The 22,823-nt window shown below is 33.7% G+C and overlaps 1 protein-coding gene and 1 pseudogene across 2 annotated transcripts; one reads left to right on the plus strand and one right to left on the minus strand.

The window, feature by feature from the left end:
- Positions 1–3,888: 3,888 nt before the first annotated feature.
- LOC100813260 (F-box/kelch-repeat protein At1g74510) lies at positions 3,889–6,590 on the minus strand. 2 transcript variants are annotated; one of them, XM_003522987.5, is made up of 2 exons: positions 6,352–6,590; positions 3,889–5,541 (listed from the first exon to the last, which is right to left on the minus strand). In XM_003522987.5, the coding sequence occupies exon 2, from the start codon at positions 5,520–5,522 to the stop codon at positions 4,197–4,199; it is 1,326 nt and encodes a 441-aa protein (XP_003523035.1). In that variant the 5' UTR covers positions 5,523–5,541; positions 6,352–6,590; the 3' UTR covers positions 3,889–4,196. The 2 variants fall into 2 exon arrangements, with proteins under 2 accessions (XP_003523035.1, XP_040870836.1); XM_041014902.1 differs by lacking the exon at positions 6,352–6,590 and adding an exon at positions 5,634–6,329.
- A 3,912-nt stretch (positions 6,591–10,502) lies between these two features.
- On the plus strand, positions 10,503–12,745 carry LOC106798592 (phosphoenolpyruvate carboxylase kinase 1-like; annotated as a pseudogene).
- The last annotated feature ends 10,078 nt before the right edge of the window (positions 12,746–22,823 follow it).

The raw sequence follows: 22,823 nt of genomic DNA on the forward strand, positions 1-22,823 counted from the left end.
CATTGAGTTGGGTAGGGATATTAAATGGAAGAAAAATGATGCTATTAGAGCAAGAGCCAAATGTAGAGAGCCTGAGTGTGATTGGGAAATTTTTTGTAGTAAGAATGTGGCCAGAAATAGCTTCCAAATCAAAAGCTTTGAAGATGAACACAATTGTTACAGGGGTTTTAGGAACAAACAAGCAACTAGACAATGGGTAGTGGAAAAGTTGGAAGATAAAATCTGAGAGCAGCCAAGTTTGAAATACAATGAAGCACATGATTTTTTTAAAAAGGAGTATGGTGTCCATATTGTTGTGAGAAAGATATTTAGAGCAATGAAGCACTTGGTATCATGTTTTGTTTAAAATTGACACACTTGGTGTCATTACTTTGCTTATATTAAGGTTGGATATAAGGATGTGTCATGTTAAAATTGACCATAATACTTGGTGTCATTACTTTGCTTATGTTATGCTTCCAACTTGTCATGACTTTACTCCATTTTCATTGTGTATTTTCATTGTACATTGTTGTTTTCTTTTGGATAACAAATACTAAAATCATAGATAATCAAATATAATGACAAAATAGAATACAACGATAACACAGTATGTCATAATTTCATAAAATTCAAAACATGAAACACTACTACAATGGATAACAAATTATAATATCATATTCTCTACTTATGATTACATGATAAAATTAAAAATACCACCACTACAAATCCTACAACTACACAATATGTTAACATCCTAACTTCTCTTTGCAGAATCTCTAGTCTCAACCTTAGACCAAAGTCTGGTATTGGTTCTATTCTACCTATTTCAGTTGCACCAACATCAATGTCTTCATCAACCCACGAAAAGAAATTACATCGATTTGCATCTTGCTGCGCAACACAAAATATCCATGTTCAATCTTGCACAAAAATTAGAATATAAAAAACACCATTAACATTACTTACTTGTGGTAATGGACAAACATAAAACAGTCTTCCATTATTCCTTGTCGTCCTTGTTGTTTGAATGATAGCTCTTCTACGACAATAGCAAAGACGGTTTGACGTGACATTCCCCCTTGTTCTTGAATTAGCAGACATGGTAGACCACAAAATAATAGAAGAAGAACTACAAAGATGGAGAAAGATGAATAGGAAAAAAATAAGAATTGGATAAGAGTATGAGTAGGAGGAAAAATAGAATGAAAGCATGAATGTTAAAGTAGCCATTAGGGTTTTAACATTTTGGGAAAAAAGATGATCACCTAAATTATGTCATTTTAGTCCCTTTAATGTCAATTTAGTCTCTCCTTACGTGGCAAGTAGAAGAAACTGATGTGGAAGTTCCACGTGTGCGTCCAAGTGGCACTTAACGTGCCACATCACACATTTACTACGATGTTAAGAGACTACTAACGCAAGGGACTAACGTGGCAAACAGAATGTATAGTCGAATATCATTTTGACATTTTTTAAATCTCAGGAACCAAATTGACAGCGCCTCCAAAAGTGAGGGACTAATTTGGTACTTTACTCGAGAATTTTAATCAATAGAAAATGAATAATTTCAAATTCTAAGAATTTCAATTCCTCTTGCATAAGTATCCGCATGCTTCATATCCAACTCTGACGAAATGGAATTCGAGGATGTCGTTTCGGCCATTGACGAGGACCAACTGCTGCAACCCGATCAACTTTATTTCGCGCTTCCATTGAGTCTCTTGAGGCACCCTTTGCAGCCACACGAGATGGCTGCATTAGCCATCAAGGCCAGCTCCGCACTCATGAAAACCACCGACAAATGCGGCTCTCGCCGAAAATAGATTTTGTTCTGTAACGAATATGACTCTAACCCAGTGAGTGTTTCCCACACTCGTTGTTGACAACGGAACTGTACATAGGAGAGGAAGAGCCACTGGTGCTTTCCGATGGTAAGGGAAGGTTTGCGGCGTTGTTGAATTTGATTCCAGAGTAAGGGTTGTTTCGGAAGAAAATTATACGACAGTGATTTTGTTTGCCTATACATAAATAGTTTTTCTAAAAAAAAGTAATCTAAAATTTTGGACATTATAGAGTTGTTTCAAGAAACAATGGAAGCGATTAGATCCTTGGAGATGGACCAAGTCGTAATGGATATTCATATTTTGTTCTTTTCTATCGCCTTTTTTTTTAACACCATCTCCATTTTAGGTTTTGACCGCAAAATCATGTTTTAGCATGAAAATATTTTTTATTTCTTTTTTTTTAACATTTTTTTTTGCTTAAGTTAAGTTCTAAATATATAATTATATTATAGATTTGGAGAAAAAACTTTTTGTTCAAGTAATTTTATAAAAGTTGAGTAAGATTATTTCTTATAAACAATAGTATTTTGCAAAATGTTTTCTTTATTTGTATGTTTGATTACATGTGGGATAATTGATTTTAATTTTAAGTTTAGAATTGATTATGAATTTAAATAATTTTGAGTAGTTTTTATGTTGGATAAATTTCTTTTTACTAAATTTTATTCTTACTTTAATTATTAAAATTGATTATTAAATATTGTCTAGGATTAAATTTATTTTGAATATTTAACTATTTAAAAATGACCAATATTTATTTTTATTTAATATTGAAATTTTAATTTTTAAATAAATATTTAAAAATGAAAAATTGAATTTCATTAAAATTGAATTACTTTATTCAAACAAAGAAATTAAAATATAAGAAATTAAATTGTTTCATCCAAACAAAATCTTTACAAAATGAAAAGAATTTAAATCAAAACAATTAAAAATTTAAAATATTATGTATTTGAATTTCTTAAAAAATTTTAAATCTTCCCTCCAAACATAAGATTATACTATCACATATACTAATAGTATTTACTTTTAACGTAATTACTAATTAGCTTAAAAGAATGCTTTTCAAAATGTACAGTAGATTATCATCCAACCCAGAAATGCACGTGATCAATGATAAGTATATTTTAATCCTATATCCATAACAAGTTATGCATAATCAAAAAGCTGCTTGAGTCAGTATAAAACAACCATCACTCAAGCATACTGAATATATCTTGAGTATTAGCTCGAACTTTAAAATAGAATCTTCATAGAAGATTAAGTCTTCTATTTTCTAATAATCATTGACTCGACCATTCAACGAGCTGTCTGGTTGATGCTAATAGACATATAGTATCAATTCAATTGTTAATTTCAAAACACAGATCATTCTCCATCCAGATCATTTAAATAAACTATATTATGCTTGTTTCAATTGTTGACAGAAAAACTTTCTCTACAAATATCTATCTGCATTTAACTCTTATGCCTACAAACAAGCTACAATATTACATTAATCATTGAAATTCAATCTTATCAATACAAACTCCATTAAAAATCATCAAATAAGTTCCATAAACACGATCTCTAGATAACATTGAAGAATGCCAAAGTAGTTTTAGAAATTCTAGAATTATATGAATTATATCAATCCATGTTCATCAAAAATAGACTTCATGTTCAGCTTCATATCTTTGAAGAGTGCAAGTGTTATGGCCTACAACTAACTTCATCAGCCCTCATATTGTTCAAAAATAAAATAAAACCCCCAAATCTCCTTATTTGCTTTCAATAACCCATAATTTGTGGGTCTATTTATGATTAATTAAATTGAAAACAATATCATTGATTCACCTATATTTACCAGAACAGAAGCACACAACCTTGATTGAGTTCTGTTTGTCTCAACTCAAATTGAAACAAACAGAATGATACAGCTTGGATGATGCAATTAAACACTGCCATAAAAGACAGGAAAAAGAAAAGGCAAGGCAACACCAACAGGGTTTGGGAAGATCTGAAGACGATTAGAATACATATTTAAAAAAGGGGGCGCAACAGAAAGCAAAGAAGACAAAAATTGAGACCAGTTACAATTCTGCAACACTTCAATTGAACTTATGAAAAAGGTGATTGCAACCCAACATGAGCTAATTATTCACCTGTCACTGTGCCAACATTTGAAAAACCATCATGATAACTTAAAATGAAAAGACTCAGTTTTGTGAACCTTCTAAAACTGTATCTGTTACTCTAAATAGGAGTAAATATTTACCCCCAAAGGTGGGCTGATTACCCAAGAGCCAGAATCATCTCTCCTTGAAAGTGAAGAATGTTAATTCCATTCAGAATAAATCCATATAGCACTATTCACCAAAAGCAAATGCCTCAGCATCCCATCACTGCACAGTTATACACAAAGCTCCCTGATTGCCTGCTAGCAAGCAGGTTCCACTCTGGCACACCTTCACCTGGGACACAAGCATTGATCTCAATTACCCTTCCATCTAAAGCTCTTGGCCCACCAATAACAATTAGGCGATTTCCACATGCACGAAAGGCTAACCCCCAGCCATTCATTGAGACTATTCGGTCAGGTAATCTTCCAATAGTGACCCACAAATTATTGTCTTTATCATATCTCCTTACCTCTTGTTGGGCATAATCTGCAGAATACAATACATTATTTACAACTGCAACCAAAGGAGGTGCCTCAGCAGCAGATGATACCTCAGTCGCCTCAGTTCCTCCATTTCGCCCAGGGAACATGTTAGGTATTTTTTGCCATTTTCTTGTCTGCAGATCAAACTCCTCACCACATGTTAGCTGCTTTGAATTACCTACTCCAATCCCGCCAATGACATAAAATTTCCCATCTATAAATACACCAGAACACATTTTCCTTGCTTTATTCATGTTTGGGAGAAGCTCCCACGTTCCAGTTTCTGAGTTATAAAGCTCAGCTGAGCTCAAGATGTTTCCACGAGGATCACAACCACCAGCTAATATGGCAATTTCTCCAAGGCTGGCAGAACCGAACAAGCATCTAGGAATGTTCATTTCCATACCAGATGACCATGCATTCATTAAAATGCTATATCTGTATATGACAGGAGACATTATTTCCTTTCCAAAGACAAGAAGCTCCGTACCAACAGCCAAGGACTCCTTATCTGAACATATAAAGCATTCATTAGAGGGCATTCTAGGCAAGCGCATCCATCGACGGGTGTTTGGATCAAATGCCTCCCATTCAGGGAGATTACAAGAGAAGTAAACCCAATGCTCTATGATACTCATCTGTCGCCTCAGCCTATAAAGCTCTCCAGTTCGGATGAGAGATCGAAAACTTTGGTTCAATGAGGCAACCGAACCATAGTCAGACCTTGAGCATCGTAGGAGACAATTAATTGAGATGTCCCGACCAAGTTGGAAGATAAGTGAACTTGAGTCAGACTGATCACTTGAATGGTTTTGAGCATTTGCTTGGTTGACTGATAGGGAAAGATCTTGGATGCTCTTCTTTGTTTCCCCTTTCTCCGGAGCATCTGAAAGCTTGCATGACTTTGTCAACACGGCTTCTTCCTCTAGTTCCAGTCGACGCTTATTGCTCGCGAGCTCCATCACACAGAAGGAATTGTAGATCCACCTGGTCTCTTGCTCACAAGAGCTCAGTATGTCCCTCGAAACAAGAAAGGTTGGACCCTCCAACATGTCGACGAAAAGAATCAATCTGGTTACAAAGAAAAGTCTTATTTTTCATCCATCAAAATTAAAACCAATTAAGTAAGAAAACTCCAATATACCGATGACAAAAATACTTACTTACAAAAAACATAGGTCAATTTTAAGCTAAAATCATGAAGCCACAAGCATCAATTTTCCATGTGCCGCAAAGAACAATACCCATAAACAAGACATGCACATCTCACAACAATCAAATAATCAAACAAATAAGAGATATTAACAATCTCCACCCATTAATTGAAAGCGCAAACTGAATCACAAACACCCTCTTGGTCAATCATGATTTGGCTCAAAAATTTAGAGCATGCACACAGATCAGAAACAAGATTATGAACAAGAAAGCGTTGACAACATCCAACCACACACGATCACCAGACCTCAAAAGAAAATCAAACAACATATCCAAAAACCAGATCTCATTAGGTGAATCGGCATAAAATATAAGAAAAAAAAAAGGGAACAATTTTAAGAATTAATCGAATTAAAAAATAAAATAAAACCAGAATCAAAATGACAGCGTGCGTGTCCAAATTCAAACCCCAAAGTTTCTCACCCTCCAACAAATCAACATACGAAAATTTAAAAGAAAAAAAGAAAAGAAAAAGAAAGAAATAAAGAAAAGATCACTTGTAATTTACATTGGCAGCAACCCCGTATACCCTTTTCCCCTTTTCCAGTTCCAAGACTTGAAAAAAAAAACAAAGACAACCCAACAAAAAGCTCAAAAGCAAACAAAAAAGAAAACATTAATTAACCCCCACCCCCCAAGGGAAAAAAAGACAGAAGAAAAGCTTACGAATTTAGATAAAAGAGAAGCGAATTAATTCGAAAAGGGGCTTCTGGAGCTTCAGGGTTCTGCGAGCAGAGAGGAGGAAGAAGTAGTAGCGTCTCTCTTTGTCTCCCTCTTTGTGGGTGTCATTTGGTTGTGTTGTGGCTATGTTGTTGTTGTTGTTCTTGCAGCGTGCTGTGTTGTGTCATGTGTGTGTTTCGTGTTGTGTTGTCAACAGAACACTCGATGCAAGGGTGAGATTTGTTTGTTTATTTATAATAATAATAATAATAAAAAGAAAAAAATATATTAAAAAGACAAAGAAAAGAATAGGAAGAGAGGGGTGGGGCCTACGTGGTAGTAATTGGGATGAGTGGGAGTCGCCGTTTGGATTGCGGACTGACCTGGGATGGCTAAGTTAACGGCTGTTTTATGGCACGTGTTGTTGCCAACTCCCTCTTTCTATTTGCTCTCTCTGTTGTTAGTTGTTACCTCCCTCGATTTTCTGCTTCCAACAACATCTTCACTTTCTCTTCTCTTCTCTTCTCACTCACTCCTTTGTTGCTTCCCAATTCTACAACTTCATCATTTTAGTATCCGTTCGTTTAAATCGAAAAAAAAAACGGAAAAAAAGAAAAATAAACAATAAAATAAAATAAAACTCATATTTTTACATTCTAATTTAATTTAATTTTTTTATCCCAATTCACTCTCATCACATAAGAATTAACTATTTTTTCAATTGACTTTTTTTTTTCTTCAAATTTTACGTTTAGTCTTTAATAAAAAAATTAGTATTTTTCTCCTTATATTTTTTCGCTGTCAATTTTAGTCACCGTTGTTATGGAAAGTATTATTAATTTATGATATAATATGATTGATAGTTCAAAGTTTAGTTTCTGAGTTTTCAAAATTGATGTAATGTCATTTGTCAGCACTTTTTAAATTTGTTGGATCGGGAAGCAAAGTGAGGAAGATTATGGGGCTTTGAATTGTAACTTTTCTTATCCCTTATTTTTTGTTATGTATATGAGATTGTTTGTATGCTTGTCTGTATATATGGCTAATTAAATCCCTCTTTTTCTAGGGATTTGATCTGTAGATGAACTTCAATTCTCTTGATTGAAATTTATCTTAATTTAGTCAACTATTTTATTTTATTATGTTTAATTTCCTCTAAAATCGGTGGCTTTATATTCTAATTGTTTGTGTGTTTGTGACCTACATTGCATGAACAATAAAACTATAGAATAATTGAGTTTGCAAAATATGAATGATCAAACATATTTTAGAGAATTCTGAATTGGCTGTTTCTACTGGACTTATACTTTCTCGTAATTTGAACCCTAGCAATCCAAGTAAGATTTGAATTAAGAGAAAGAGGGTTAACCATGTTTGACTAGGACATGTTAACTACTTTTGAGAGATTTTCAAATAAATTATCTAATAAATTATCTCACATTTCTACTGGGTGTTCTTGAGTTTTTATTTTCCACGAGTTACTGAATGCATCTCTCAACTATTGATAAAAATTAAATTAATTTATTACAAATTAAATTATTACAGAAACATAACTAATCTGTTAGGTATAATATTTAGACTTATGTCCATTATTACTATACATCCTTACCATCTTAATTTTGCATCATATTAAGGAATATCGTTTCTTAAGAGGCTTTGAACTATTTTGCAAACACCTGGGTCAAACTCTTCCTTGTCTTCTTTTCTTCAATCTATTTGGCATACTTAGAATTCCTAGGAAAGATACAGGTGAAGCATGGTTCGATCTAAAGGGAATTTTTTAGAAGAAAATTTGTCACCCTATGATGATTCTTACACAAAGGAACACAATCCTTTTGTAAGGGAACTTTACACGCATGATGGTATCATTTGTGAGTTTTAAAATCTCTTTGGACAAGTTTATCTATAAGCACTTTTAGAAGAAAAAAAAGATTTTATAAACTAAAATTATCATATGCATAATTTTTTTTGTGCACAAGTTAATTTGAATTTATAGATAAATTTATTTCATTTTTTAAATTTTCTTCTCATAGGAATGCTTTTGAAAAGTTTACTCAAACGTATACTTAGTATAATATAATGATTCCACATACTCTTACTTTGATATTTTTGGTGCTTTAGTACTGTATACTGCAAGTGTATGACATGCTTTCCTTGCTGCGTCATTTTACTTATAGAAGTGACATGAACTTTATATTTTTAATTAAGCTTCCTTAATGCCTGGATTAATTTCGATGATGAAAAATGTGGTTGTTAATAATTTATGGATATCAAACAAATTAGTTGAGTAATGATCATAAATTAGTTTTAGATGCAGATTGTATATATCCCTAAAATTCTTTTGATAGTTTTTTGTTTTTCTTAATTAGAATTATAAGTGGCTTCGTCTTTCACTTTAACAAATTTTAATTTATATTTAGAAAAATGCATTTTTAGAAATTGAAAGTTTAATACAGTACATAATAATATCATTTGAACGACCAAACAATGTAACATATATGTGTTATTGCACTAACATCCCTAGTGACAATGGGAAAAGGGTCTAAAAAGATGAGAGAAAAAACGAACTCTATTAGGATTTCAGAGTTGAGTCCTACTAAAGATGATATCCTCTCAATAGGAGTTAAAAAAAAAGTCAAAACCAAGGACATCAATGCCTTGGTGAAGGAGGCAATGACTGAGCAACTAGTTGCTAAAGGAGTAGTGGAGGAGGTATCAATGACTGAGCAACCAATTACTGAAGGAGGAGTGGAGGAGGTATCTAAGTCGTATATGGGTATATAGTCTCCTAACTATGGATGGAAATAAGGGCTTCACATGCTTCCAGAGGCTTATGAAAGAGATACAAGATCCCGAGGAGGAATTACTTCAAGGAGAGGGAGATTATAGATGATATGGGTAAGGATTTGGATCCGTGCCCTACGATCCCTATCACGGCAGAGGAATTTGAAGAATGGCGTGAACCCTGGAAAAATACCTTGATTGTTAATGTGCTAGGTAAGAGGATGAGTTATAAAATGATGGAGAATAAGTTGCAACGTCATTGGCTGAAAACGGGATCTATTCGCATTGTTGATTTGCCCCAGGATTATTTCTTGGTTCCTTTTATAGTAGTGGAGGATTATAGGCATGCCACATTTGAAGGGCCTTGGATGCTAGCAGACCATTACTTGTTGTAGAGATGGAGGCCATTTTTCAATGTATCTGATAAGCAAGTGCAGAAGATTGTAGCGTGGATATATTCATATTCCTAGTCTCCCTATTGAATTATATAATGATAAATTCCTTTAGAGGGTTGGAAGCAAACTTAGGACTATGTTGAAGATTAATAAACTAGCCTTATTCATTCTAGAGGCCAGTTTGCTAGAATTTGTGTGGAGATTGATCGAGATAGGAAATTGGTTCCACAGATAAATGTGTTTGGTTACTTATAAAGGCTGGAATATGAGGGCTTTAATTCTATATGTTTTAAGTGTGGCAAGTATGGCCATAAGCAGAGTCAATGTAGTGAAAATGTGATTAGTGTAGATCCAAATCTGAATGGTGAGAACAACAAAGAGTTGACAGCCATGGAGGTAGGGGAGTCAACAAAGGAGAAGGTTGATGATGCTAGCCCTAGCCAAAACGAGACTCTTGTAACGGAAGTAAATGCTAGTCAATTATCTACTGATAATGCGGATCTCTATGGGCCTTGGATGATCGTGAGGAGAGGGAATAAAAAGATACCAAAGATTATTGCAAGGAATAAGAAGAAGATTGAAGGAGATCATGCAATTAATGCAGAAGATTCACAACAAAATAAAATAGTAGGGTCACGTTATGATATTCTTCATAATGGTGATCTGAGGTCATAATTGAGCAGCCTTAATTCATGGTCAATGATGACTCAACACTATTACAAAAGCAACATTTTAAGATGTTAGAATAAAAACGGCTTTATCAAAATCGTCTTAAAAAAAATACCAGTGACATTTTCTTAAATAAGTGGTGTAAAGACACTCAAATTTAAGACGGTTTTAGTCAAAATCGTTTTAGTTGAAACAATTTTAAAGATGATTTTACCTAAAATTATCGTTGTTGTGCATGTGAAATTTTAATATATGGAGTGAAGCACTCCCCCATCATTTAAGTTTCTAAAACTTGAGTTTGAACTCATGCCAAAATCCCTAAATCCTTTAACATTTTCTCCACTAGCCCCACACGCTTTTTGACTGCATGGTCGATGGTCCCATCTCGGAGTCCCATGCCGCCTCCCTCATGAAGAACCTTTTGGAAGCCATCGCACACTGTCACCGCCTCAGTGTCGCCCATTGCGATATTTAGCCCGACAATATTGTCTTCGATTCGGCGAACAATCTTAATCTCATTGACTTCGATTTGGTGGAGTGGTTCAGAGACGGGAAGAGCATGAGCAACGTGGTGGGGACACCATACTATGTGACGCCGGAGGTTCTGTTGGGAAGGGAGTACGATGAGAAGGTTGATGTGTGGAGCTATGGGGTGATTTTGTATATAATGTTGGCGGTGATTCCCCTTTTTTACAGAGACTATGCTGCATAGATAATTGAGCATGTGGTTAGGGATAAGCTTAGGTTTCCTTCTAGGATCTTCCGAACTATGTCCCTCGCCGCCAAGGATCTCTTCAGAAAAATGTTTTGTAGGGACTCTTCTAGAAGGTTCTTTGCAGAACAAACCTTGAGTACTACTTGCTTCTTCTTCTTGTAAAAGTTCAGTTTTTTTTTTTTGGGGGGGGGGGGGGGGGGGGGGGGGAGGCGTTGTGTTGATGGATCTTTTGTTTTTTTAGGATACCCTTGGATTTTGAGTGCGGGTGACTCGGCTGAACTGATATTTACGGAGAAAAATTTTGTTGCCAATATCATCATTTGAATCGTCTTCATAACCTCCCTGTTAGGTTTTGGATCAAACACTGCCATCTTTTTCTTCCACCAAAGTCACCTGGGACAATGTCATTAAGATGGCTGACCAAGTCTCAAAACAAGCTACCACAGGTACACTTAGTGTTCAAGAAAATGCTTCACTTTTTTTTTTTTGTTTTTGTTTTTTGCATTGTGATGTTTTGATGCTGAATCATTTGTTGTTTTTGGTCCCTTTCGCAGCTGGAAGAAGACTCGGAAGGGAAAGAGACCTGGAAAAGGTGTGAACCGCTTTTGGAAGTCCATTGGGTTTGGATTTAAGACTCCCTGGGAAGCCATCAAAGGTATTAGGTGCATAGCAATCCTATGTGCAACACTTTTAAAATTTCATTCTGGACATTGCTTCCATGGTTGTCATCTAACACTAGGCATGGATCAATTAATTGTTCCGTAGTCCCTGACTGAAAATGCTTCCATGTCTAATTAATGAAAGAAAGGTACAAGTCGGTTCACCATGCAATCTTGTCTTAACTAGTTGAAAAATTATTAGGACAAATTAACTTATATTGTGCAACTTAATATTGTAACTAGATTGTTTGAATATTTTGATGCTTTGCTGTTCAGTCTTCCAGTAATTATTTCTAGCAGTAACAATCCAAAGCTATATATGTATGCTTTTTCTGTTAATTGACCATGTGCTATGTACTCTGGAGCCATATAACCCCTGCAGGTCCAAAAGCAAAAGTTGAGTATACCACTGTTTCAAGATATAATACATAGTAATTACTATTTTCCTGCAAGAGTTTGGTTTGTAATAAAATGTGTTCAATGATGAACGATGGTATGCTATTAGTTGTCAAAAAAGTGCATTATTGGTAATAAATACTAATAAAGTTCTAGCAATAGTTGTACTGTGAATACAGAGTGATAGAAAACTATCTTGAGATTCATCTCTTTTGGACTGGAAAAGGTACTTGTTTCATACCTACTCAAGGTACTTATGGGCCCTTAATTCAAGCCATCCATGCTATCCTAGGTAATACTATGAAATTTTTTTGGCAATTTAGATGTTTAATTACTAAACTTTCATGATGCATAATCCCTTATCAGTTGGATATTCAAAATTTATATTTTTTGAATTTGATAGATTGTTTTATATTGTAAAGATTTCATACCTATTGTTAGTAGCAAACCTCCAAGTAGTAACAACAATAAAATCGGTCTAATTATTGGAATCATTCTTGGAGTTGGAGTTGCAAGCGTTTTATCAATAAGATGTTGTTGGCTTTTATATCTTTGCGGATTATCCTAATGTTTGAGTTCTCATGCAGGTAAATCAATCCTTCAGTTGTCTCGGTGATAATGTCATATCTATTGTCCCATATTAGTTCTTTACCCTTGTTTTTATCTATAATATATAGAGAATCAAATGATTTAGAGTGGCTCTCTCTGATTTATGCATCTTTCTTAATTTTTCTCAATTTGATAATTGTGCATGCAGTTAACTATGGGGACAACAATAACATGTTAAATATTGGTCAGTCATTGAGAATTAGATCATTAATGTTTTCTTAGCATAAGGTTCTTACAAGTTTGTTTATGATGGTCAACTCTTGAGTATTGTCCTCGTTTTCTTTGTCAGTGTTATGCTTTTCACGTGGATACAATCCACAATGCCTTTTTTTATTTATTATTATCTGTATAGTGTTAAATTATTAAGGTTTTTCTCAATCCAATTTGATATTGATCATATTATGGCATGGAATTTTTGTGAAAAGGTGAATTCTTGCTTTTTGTGCTAGATGTGTGCCTATTGGAAAAGTTATTTATATACTGTGAGTATATCAATGCAACTAAAATAGCAGTGTGAAACTAGCTCTAATTGTCATCAAAATTGATTAACTAAGCACCTAATGAAAGATATTAATATAATATATGTTTGGTGGGATTGAAAAGTAAGTGGGGAAAGTCTTTTACTGTAGATATTAATATAATATATGTTTCTCTGGAAGATAAGTGAAATAATCTATAAATTTACAATTATCATAAAGCCTTTTCTTATCTACATGTGGTAAATGGTAATGGTTAGTGTGTTCCCCATAAAAGGCTAACTCATTATTAGTAATTTAAAAAAAGTATTTTATTGTAGCTATTAATAAGTGAAACAATTTATTAATATATGTTTCTATGAAACATATGCAAAACAATCTATATATTTTCAATTAGTCTAAAGCCTTTTCTTAACTACACGTGCTAAATGATAATGGTTAGTGTGTTCCATTAAAGGCCAACTCATTATTAATAGATGATCCTTTATATCATTTAGTTCAATTTAATTTTTAATCTTTTAAAAAATTTATTTTGATCCTTTATATCATTTAAAAGGTAAATAAATGATCCTTTGTCCTTTAAAAAATTATAATTAAACTTTAAAACCATAACTATTACCTGTTTCATGTGGTAATTGATAATAGTTAGTGTGTTTCCTATTAAAGAATTTATATTTTCCTTTCATAAATTAAGAACATAAATTACAAGAACTTTCAATTATGTGAACGCCTGTGGTCTTTTATTGAACTCTATACATGGAAACTATATATACTTTTGATCAGAAAAATTATAATACTAGGATAGTTGAACCTTAATGATAAGTATTTGGTACTTAGTTAGTTATGACTGAACTTGATGTTTTGATGTATTTTGCACTTAGATGTTTACGCTTTATGCTTAGACTTGGTTATTTTGATGATATATGACTGAGTGGTATATATTCAATTTGGTTTTATTCAAATTATGCTTTATGTATGTTTTTAAATTATTCATGATTTACGCACTTTGGCCTTTTTGATGCTGCCAAAAGGGGAGAGAAAAATGAGTATTTTAGAAATCAAGATATTATATTTTCAAAACTTTAAAACTAAGCATAAATTCAAAAAGAAAGGGGAAGAAAGAGATGAGTGAACGGTAGAACAAAACTTGTATGTATCCTCTTGATTTCTGGATTGTCATCATCAAAAAAGGGGAGATTATGGAAGCAATGCCTTCTAAGATTATTTTGATGATGCCAAAGAATCAAGATTTAAGCAGGTTCCAAAGAATCAGGAGTCAAAAAGCTTCAAGAATCAAGTTTCAATAATCAAGATTCAAGAATAATCAAGATCCAGATTCAAGACTCAAGATTCAAGAATCAAGAGAAGACTCAATCAAGATAAGTACTAAAAAAGTTTTTCAAAACATTGAGTAGCACAAGAATTTTTCACAAAATCTTTTACCAAAGAGTTTTACTCTCTGGTAATCAATTACCAGAAAGTAGTAATCGATTACCAGTAGCCAGCATTGTTTTCAAAACTGATTTACAAAGTTGTAATCGATTACCATGAGCATGTAATCGATTACCAATGTTTTAAAACGTTAGATTTCAAATTTCAAGAGTCACAACTAGTGCTAAAATATTTTCAAATCATTTTAAACTTGTGTAATCGATTACACACTACTTGTAATCGATTACCAGAGTTTCTAAATGTTTTGATTTTCAAAATTTAAACATGAAGAGTCACATCTGTTGATGTGTAATCGATTACACCTTGATGGTAATCGATTACCAGTGACTAATTTTGAAAAATAAATTTCCAAAAGTCAATTCTTAAAGTGACTTATTTCTGAAGATTTTTTCAAAAGTCACAACTTTTTAAGTGACTAGTTTTCAAAAGAGTCACAATTTTTAAAAGGTGACTAGTTTTAAAGAAATTGCCAAGAGTTACAAACTTTAACTTGAGTCATCAAATGATTATAAATATGTGACCATGACATGAATTTCGTAACAAGTTTTTTACAGAAATTTCTGATTCATTTCTCAACTTCTTTCTAAGATTTTTTGTTCAATACTTTCTTTTCCAAGAAAAGTTTATTGTTCAAAAACTTGTGCTATTCTTCTTCTTCATTCACTTCTTCCTTTGCCAAAAGAATAGAAAGACTAACCGCCTGAATTCTTTTGTGTCTCCCTTCTCTCTTTCCAAGAGAATTCAAAGGACTAACTGCCTGAGAATTCTTTTGATTCTTCCATTCCCCTTAAACAAAAGATTTCAAAGGACTAACCGCCTGAGATATCTTTTGTTTCCCCTTACAAAGATTCAAAGGACTAACCGCCTGAAAATTCTTTGTCTTAACACATTGGAGGGTATATCCTTTGTGGCACAAGTAAAGGATACATCTACTTGGGTTGTTGTACTGAGAACAAGAGAGGGTACATCTCTTGTGGATCAGTTCAAGTGGAGGGTACATCCACTTGGTTGTTCAAAGAGAACAAGGGAGGATACATTCCTTGTGGATCTTTGGCTTGTAAATGATTTTACAAGGTTGAAAGAAATCTCAAGAACCGTTGGTTGCTTGGGGACTGGATGTAGGCACGGATTGTTGCCGAACCAGTATAAATCTTGTGTTTGTCTTCTTCTTCCCTACACTTTTTAATTTCTACTGTGTTCTTTTAATTGCCACTTTTACTTTTGATTAAGTTTCTATTTCTATTCTTTACTTTCTTAACTTAGTAGTAAAAGCCTAGTTGAATCTAGTAATGTTAAGAAGGAAATTTTTTAATTAGACAAGACACATTAATAATTAATTCAACCCCCTTTCTTAATTATTCCGAGGCCACTTGATCCAACACTTTATTGTTTTTTTCATTCTTTGCAATTTATTTTGTGGAGATGGAGCTCCTAGACTAAAAATTCCTGTTTTAGGCTTCAACAGAAGTGGACAGCCTTGCCAAACTAAAAGCATGCAGAATAAAAGAACTTGTTTTTAACAAGAGGTCGGAGTTAGAAGAAATATGTAAATTAACTCTTATTGAACCAGATACAAGTACTCTAGCTGAGAAAGATAGTGCATTATGGTTTGTTCCTAAGCATTAATAGATTATTTATCTATAATTACCTCTTAGAATGTTTTTTAGAACAACTTTCTTCTAAGAAATACTTTTGTTTTTCAAAGCTCTCTTAAGAAGCTAACAAAAATAAGGGATTATTACTCTAAAACAAGTTGAGCCAAACACATATTTAGTTGTTATCTTGTTCTTCTCTTAAAAACCAGTCAATCACCTCATGATAGACTTGTGCTCTCATCAAAGAGAATGGGTTAACATGGGCACCTTTTTTTTTTTTTTTTAGATACATTGAAATTGTGAAGGGAAAAGGATTGGAGATATCTCAACCAGCCCTTGACCCAAACTTGATAGAGATACATCATAGAATTACAGTTAGAGCTAGGACTAAGAAAGTTCATAGGTGACTTATCATTAGAGGCTATTGATATGTACTTGTTAATCAATTTCATACTTAAGCTTTGAGTTTTTGTACATGCAAGAGAGTCTATGAACTCAGAGGCAATACTTAAGCTCCACTAAAACTTGTGTCAATACTCAATAGCCTTTTTGATGGATGGGACCCCCAATGAGATTAGTTTTGGCACGTAATGCTTGGTTAAATGCTTTCGGTCTCGGAGATGATGTGCTACCTGTTGGATTTTGGCCTTTTTGGGTGGTTAGGGTTGTGCTATTTCCTTTGCCTTTTGCAGCTGCTCGAGCCTTTGTTCAATGGTGAGGTTTGAAGACATTGTGAGATAATGGTTGAAGGAAGGATTAATTGGTGGATTGGTGTTTTACTCTTTGGGTGTAGTTGGCAGAGGCCAGTTCAATAATAAGACTTTAATTTGCTCAAGTAAATGGATAAGATTTGTGGTTTATATTGGCTTAGTTTTTGAATCTTTTAAAAAATGATGAAATTCGTATGTTTTTATAAAAGGTAATATTATTTAAAAAAATATTATTTAGTTATTTTTAATTTGTGCTTGAGCTTGAAATGGAATGCTTCTTTTGTGCCTTAAGCTTGATTAATTGATTGTGTTAATCTTATTAGTGGTTCCACTTTTTTATTGTTAACCTATGTTTATAAAAAAAAAGTTAAGTATATAAGTTATTTTAACTTATATGAAAAGTTTAGTTCAATTTACCTTGTTATTTGTTCTCCTATAAGTGTATACAAAGAAGTTTATTCAAACAGGACCTTAATAGGAAGTGCTTTTCGTATACACGTGTTGCAGTGTGTATTTCTTCAGGACCTATTGTTTATTTTATAATTAATCAAGGCTAGGAGATGTTGCATTCATACATGATGTTGCATGTGCTTTGAACCACTATAGGTGAATTTCGTAATTTATTTCTAATCAGGTCCTTGCTGGTGTAATGAATAAAAGTAAGATGTTCAATTTTTTAATGATAATATTTTTATTATTTTAATTTTTTTTAAAATAATACATTCTAAGATGGTTCTTAGAAAAATCGTCTCAGAGAACTGTCAAACTAAGACGGTTTTTCAGATAACCGTCTTAGAATCCTCACTAATTTTTAAATTTTTCTTTAAAAAAATGATTTTAAGATGATTTTTAAAAACCGTCTAAGAAAGTGTACTTTCTAAGATGACTTTTAGCTAAGGAACATCTTAGAAGAGTACCTAAAAACCGTCTTAGAAAGTACACTTTCTAAGAGGGTCCTTAAAAGAACCGTCTTAAAAGGGTATTTTTTTAAGACGGTTTTTAGTTAACAATCGTCTTAGAAGGGTATCATTTTTTAAAATGGTTTTTTATGGAACCGTCGTCGAAAGTCAAGACTTTCGATGACGTTGGCTTCAAAGATGATTTTGAACCATCTTTGAATGTACGTTACAACCGTCGTAGAAGACCTTCTTTTCAATAGTGCAAATAGTATGCCTACAAGAAGTCAACCTAGGGTTACGAAGGTATGGATTTCCACAGGTGGAAAGAACCCTCAAGAAGAACGTGTCAAAGAGACTCCTTATGGTGGGGCAAATATGTCTAAAAATAAGCAAGTGGTGTCACATGGAGTGAATGCTATGAAAAGTAGTCCGGAGAATATTGAAAAGGTTATTTCTGGTAAAAAAGAGAGGTGGGATCCACAAAGAATATAGGCTCAATAGTTTTGGATCAAAATGAGAATGATGCATTGGTCATAGAAAGGTTATATAGGATGGAAAGGGCCCAAACAAACCAAACTATTTCACTGGATAATGGAGTGTGCATGTAGGTTGTCATGCCAGATGAAGAGACCCGCACATTTGCGGAAGCCATGCGTAATTATATTGATAGAGGAGCTTCAACTTTTATTATTCATTGTAATGGAAAAACTATCAATAGGTATAAAGTTCCCTGGGTTTTCGAACCCAACCACCTAATCCAGTCTTAATGAATTTGCTCTGCTAAAACTATAGTGCTACAAGAGGGAAAAGGTTTTGTAAGTCTAGTTTATGACCTCATTAAGGAGTTTGATATTGGTGCTTTGCGTTTATTGGAGACACATATGAATGGAGATAGAGTGAAGTATATTATTAGTAGAGTTCCCTTTGATAAGTCCTTCATTGTAGATGCTCAAGGCCATGCTAGTGGGCTATGGTGTTTGTAGGATTCTGCTAAATGGAGTTTGGAGGTTCTAGAGTACTCTAACCATTTTTTTCATTTCAAAGTCACCCAAGGAGTTGTGTCCTGGCTTTGGACAATTGTGTATGTGAGTCCTCACTCGCAATTCAAAGTGCATCTTTGGAGAGATTTAAGGGGCATTGTTGATCATGTAACCTATACTAGAGCATAATGGGTGATTTTAATTCAGTGTTAAGGGACTTTGAGTGGTTTGGAGGTTATATTCAGGCATCCCATAGAGGTGATAAGGCTTTTTGATCCATTGTTCTAGAATGTAACTTGCTAGATATGGGTTTCAAAGGTTCTCCTTTTACTTAGAAGCGGAAGAAACTTCATGAGCGACTAGATAGACTTATTGCTAATTTGAGTTGGAGAGTTGAATTTCCTAAAGCAATTCTATATCATCTAAACCTTCTTAAGTCAGATCATTGCACTATTCTAATGCGTTTATTCCTAGCTAGAAATAGCCAGAGATGTAGAAGGTTGTTTCAGTTTGAATCAACTTAGTTGGCATATAATCAATTTCTGGAAGTGGTTAGAGAGGTTTGGAATGATAAGGATGTTTGGAATCAACATGTTAACCATGATCAAGAGTCCTTTATGGAATGGAATAAGAACATCTTTGGCAATATCTTCAAGACAAAAAAAATTTCTTATGAGAAGGTTATAGGGAATATCTCGTAAGTTATTAAATGGACCCAATCCTTATCTTAAAGAGCTACAAGGTGATCTCTGGTCAGAGTATGAACAAATTTTAGTTAGAGAAAAGATTCCGTGGTTTTAAAAATCACAGTGTAAGTGGTTGGAGTTAGGGGATAAAAATATCAAATACTTCCATGGCACTATTATAACATGCTCAAAAATTACAACTCATATTATAAAATTTTTTGTGTTGTGTGATCTATAGAAATATAATTGGCATTTAATTCAAGTAGTTAATTTAAAATTTTAATTATATGTATGTTATTTTATGTGCTAAGTTTAGTAGGAATTAGAATTGATTTTTACACTATGTAAAATTACACTATACAAGTTTAAACAGTGTAAATTCACACTGTGTAGATTTACTTTGTGCATGATCAATTATGATTAGCACCATTAACTAGGTTAATTAGCTAGAGTTTTACTTCTTTTGATTAAAGCAAAGTTTCCATTTATGCCTAATCCTGTCTTAACCATATATAACAAATATTTCAAAAAGGGAACCACTCAAAAATGGCTAGAGCTACACAACCAAATGCACCCTCTCTCTCCCTCCATCAACTTTTTCCTTCAATTAAGTCACTTGATGACATGAGGAGGCCTAGGAACCTTTGGGCACTTGAAACCCTTGATCCTAGACTTGTCCTAGACTTATTTAACACTCCATTCCCACTTTATTTTATACTTAGTTTTTGTTATTTGCGTTTGTAGACTTCGTTGAGTTTTGGAGAATGAGAGAAGAAGAGTTCTTGCTTAGACTACATGGTTCTTGAGTTTTGAGCTGCAAGCCTTTCATCCTCCACCATTTTCGTGATTCATACTGAGGTATAGAGGAGTTAATCCATCCTTACTCTTTCCATTCTTGTTTGGTTATGGAGTAACCTCCATTAGAAGTATTGTAGGACCCGTAGGAAGTTAGCTCTCCATAAACCAACACTTACGGTCTTTTTCTCATAGATTTCATGTTAAGGTTTTTAGTGTTGAATCCACATCCCTGGTTGTTTTAATTATAACAAATCAGTAGCGATGCAAATTGAAAGGATGATGAATTTAAGTGATGGCTAACATTTTGCTTAAGTGTTTTAGTGTTTTATTCCTTTAAGAAGCAGATATGTCCATTATGAGGTACTCAGAATGATGCTTATAAAGGTTCAGAACAACTGTCAGAGTTGAGAACTAAAAAAAATTCTTGAAGCCTGTCATTATGATGAAGTTTGCTTCCCTATGAGTAATTAGTTCTTGGCAAGATACTGAACAACAAGGACTTACATAGAAGATTTATCAAAGGCTACATGAAGAACATCCTGAATCAAAATTAAGCTATGGCAAAGTCTACATCATAATGGTGAAGACCTGACTCTGACTTTCTAAACATCAAAATGGTTCAAAATGACTCATAAAGCATCACTTAGACAACATCATAATCACTTTCCATATTCTACCACATTCATTGAAGGCTCATCAAAAAGTGAGAGCTATATGCATAAGAGGATGCAAGTTTGTTGAAAGTTGAAGTTGTCCATGAGAAGAATTAATGTGAAGAGTCAGAATAAAAGACTGAAGTATACCACTCAGTCTGACCTTGGACAGAACACTAACACGACTAAATTTTGGCTGACTCTTTCTAAAGTAATCAACTTCAGAATGCTTGAAGCTGTGAAGAAGTGTTAAGAGAGATGAAGCTACACTACATCAGAATGGGATATCAATTTGAACTTTAACAAGATAATTCATTAAGTATGGATTCATTCTCAACAAACATTAGAACTAACCTACTTGCTCTAAAAGCCTATTAGTTATGTGAAGCCCACCTCAACAATCTTCTTGGGATCTATTTGAAGCATTTTTGAAAGGCATGAAGAACAAGTTAAAGCATTCCCAAAACAATACAACAAGAGTAAATCTCTAATTGAGAAATATGCATTTTAGCTTCAACCTTCTCTATGAGAGTGACCCACTTCTATATTAAACTTGAAAAGTCTATAATATTCTTAGATAGAAGCATGAGATCAAATTCCTGAGTGGAATCCTTCATTGTGAGGTGAAAATCTGCATTCTATGTAGTTAAACACAAATCCATTTTTTTCTCTAAAAGTCAAACAGTGGGTACCAAAGGTGAAACCCACTAGTGTAGCTGGTCTAGTCGAGGCTAGGATTGTCAAGTGGGAAACTAGCAGGTTTTTGAAACCTAATGGTTGCTGGTCTAGTTGTGAACTGATTGTGTTAGTGAAATCTCATCTTTAAGGGTGAGGACTAGACGTAGCTTAAGGTTGGGGTGAACCATTACAAAAACCTTTGTGCACTCCTCTTTCTTCTTACTTTTTACTTTGCTTTGCATAAATATGAAAATTGTTTTTGATCAAAACACTAAATTTGTTAACCTTTCATCTTAACAACTAAACTAAACTTTGTTTTTATCAAAAGGTGTTAAGTAAACAACTGTCTTTGAAACAAAAGCTTTAATATGCAAACGAACTTTTTTTTAAAATTATTTACATTTTCATTCTAAGCAATTTGAATTTCCATCATGAGCTCAAAACAAATCTTCATTCTGAACTATCATAAAAAACCTTTTTGTTTTCAAAGGAAGCTCAAAAGGTTTTTCAAAATCGTAATTCAATCCCTTTTCTTGTGGTATTTTTGTCACTTCATTTATAACTTGTAAATTATTTTTATTTCGGGTATTTGGGATGGGTAAACATGTTTAAGATGTTTGGGATCCTATTAAGGTTGATTTGGAAGCCATTGAAAGTGAAAAACTCATTTTTCGAAGTTCTGTGAAGACATGGCGCTTAAGTGAAGAGCTACTCACATTTAAGCAAAATGATTTGCAAGGAAAGACGAGTTGATAATTTTCAAGCTTAAGTTTGGCTGGAACCAAGCTTAAGCATAGGTTGAGCCAAGCTTAAGTGTAGGCTGAACCAAGCCTAAGAAGGATGGTATGCAAAGGAAGTTGAGCTACTGAATTTCAGGCTTAAGCGTGGGATGAGCCAAGCTTAAGCGTAGGTCAAGCTAGGCTCAAGGTTAGAACCCTGCAGAATGTGTACGAATGACTTCCAAATGAAGTTCAATTGGAATTTCCTTAGTGTATGAGAACTATGAGATACATAAATAGGTTTTAATGTTAGGTTAGGAGAAGCTAATTTTACTAAGTATCTATGAATTGAGAATTGAATTGATTTAAGCATGAATTTCTTGCACCTTAATTGATATTATTGAATTGTTACTGACTGAATTGGAGACCAGGAGGACTTATGACCCTCAAGCAAATTGTGTGCTAGAAACCTTGATTGGTGTGTGCTTATATGCTGACTTTGAAAATTATTTTTGTGACTAAGGATTAGGAAATCCTTGAGGAGGGAGCAAATGGACTCAATGCATGAGTGCATTTGTAGAGACTAGGATTCAACCCTAATATTA

The sequence above is a fragment of the Glycine max genome, chromosome 4 (assembly GCF_000004515.6).
Source record: "Glycine max cultivar Williams 82 chromosome 4, Glycine_max_v4.0, whole genome shotgun sequence".
Lineage (NCBI taxonomy): Eukaryota > Viridiplantae > Streptophyta > Magnoliopsida > Fabales > Fabaceae > Glycine > Glycine max.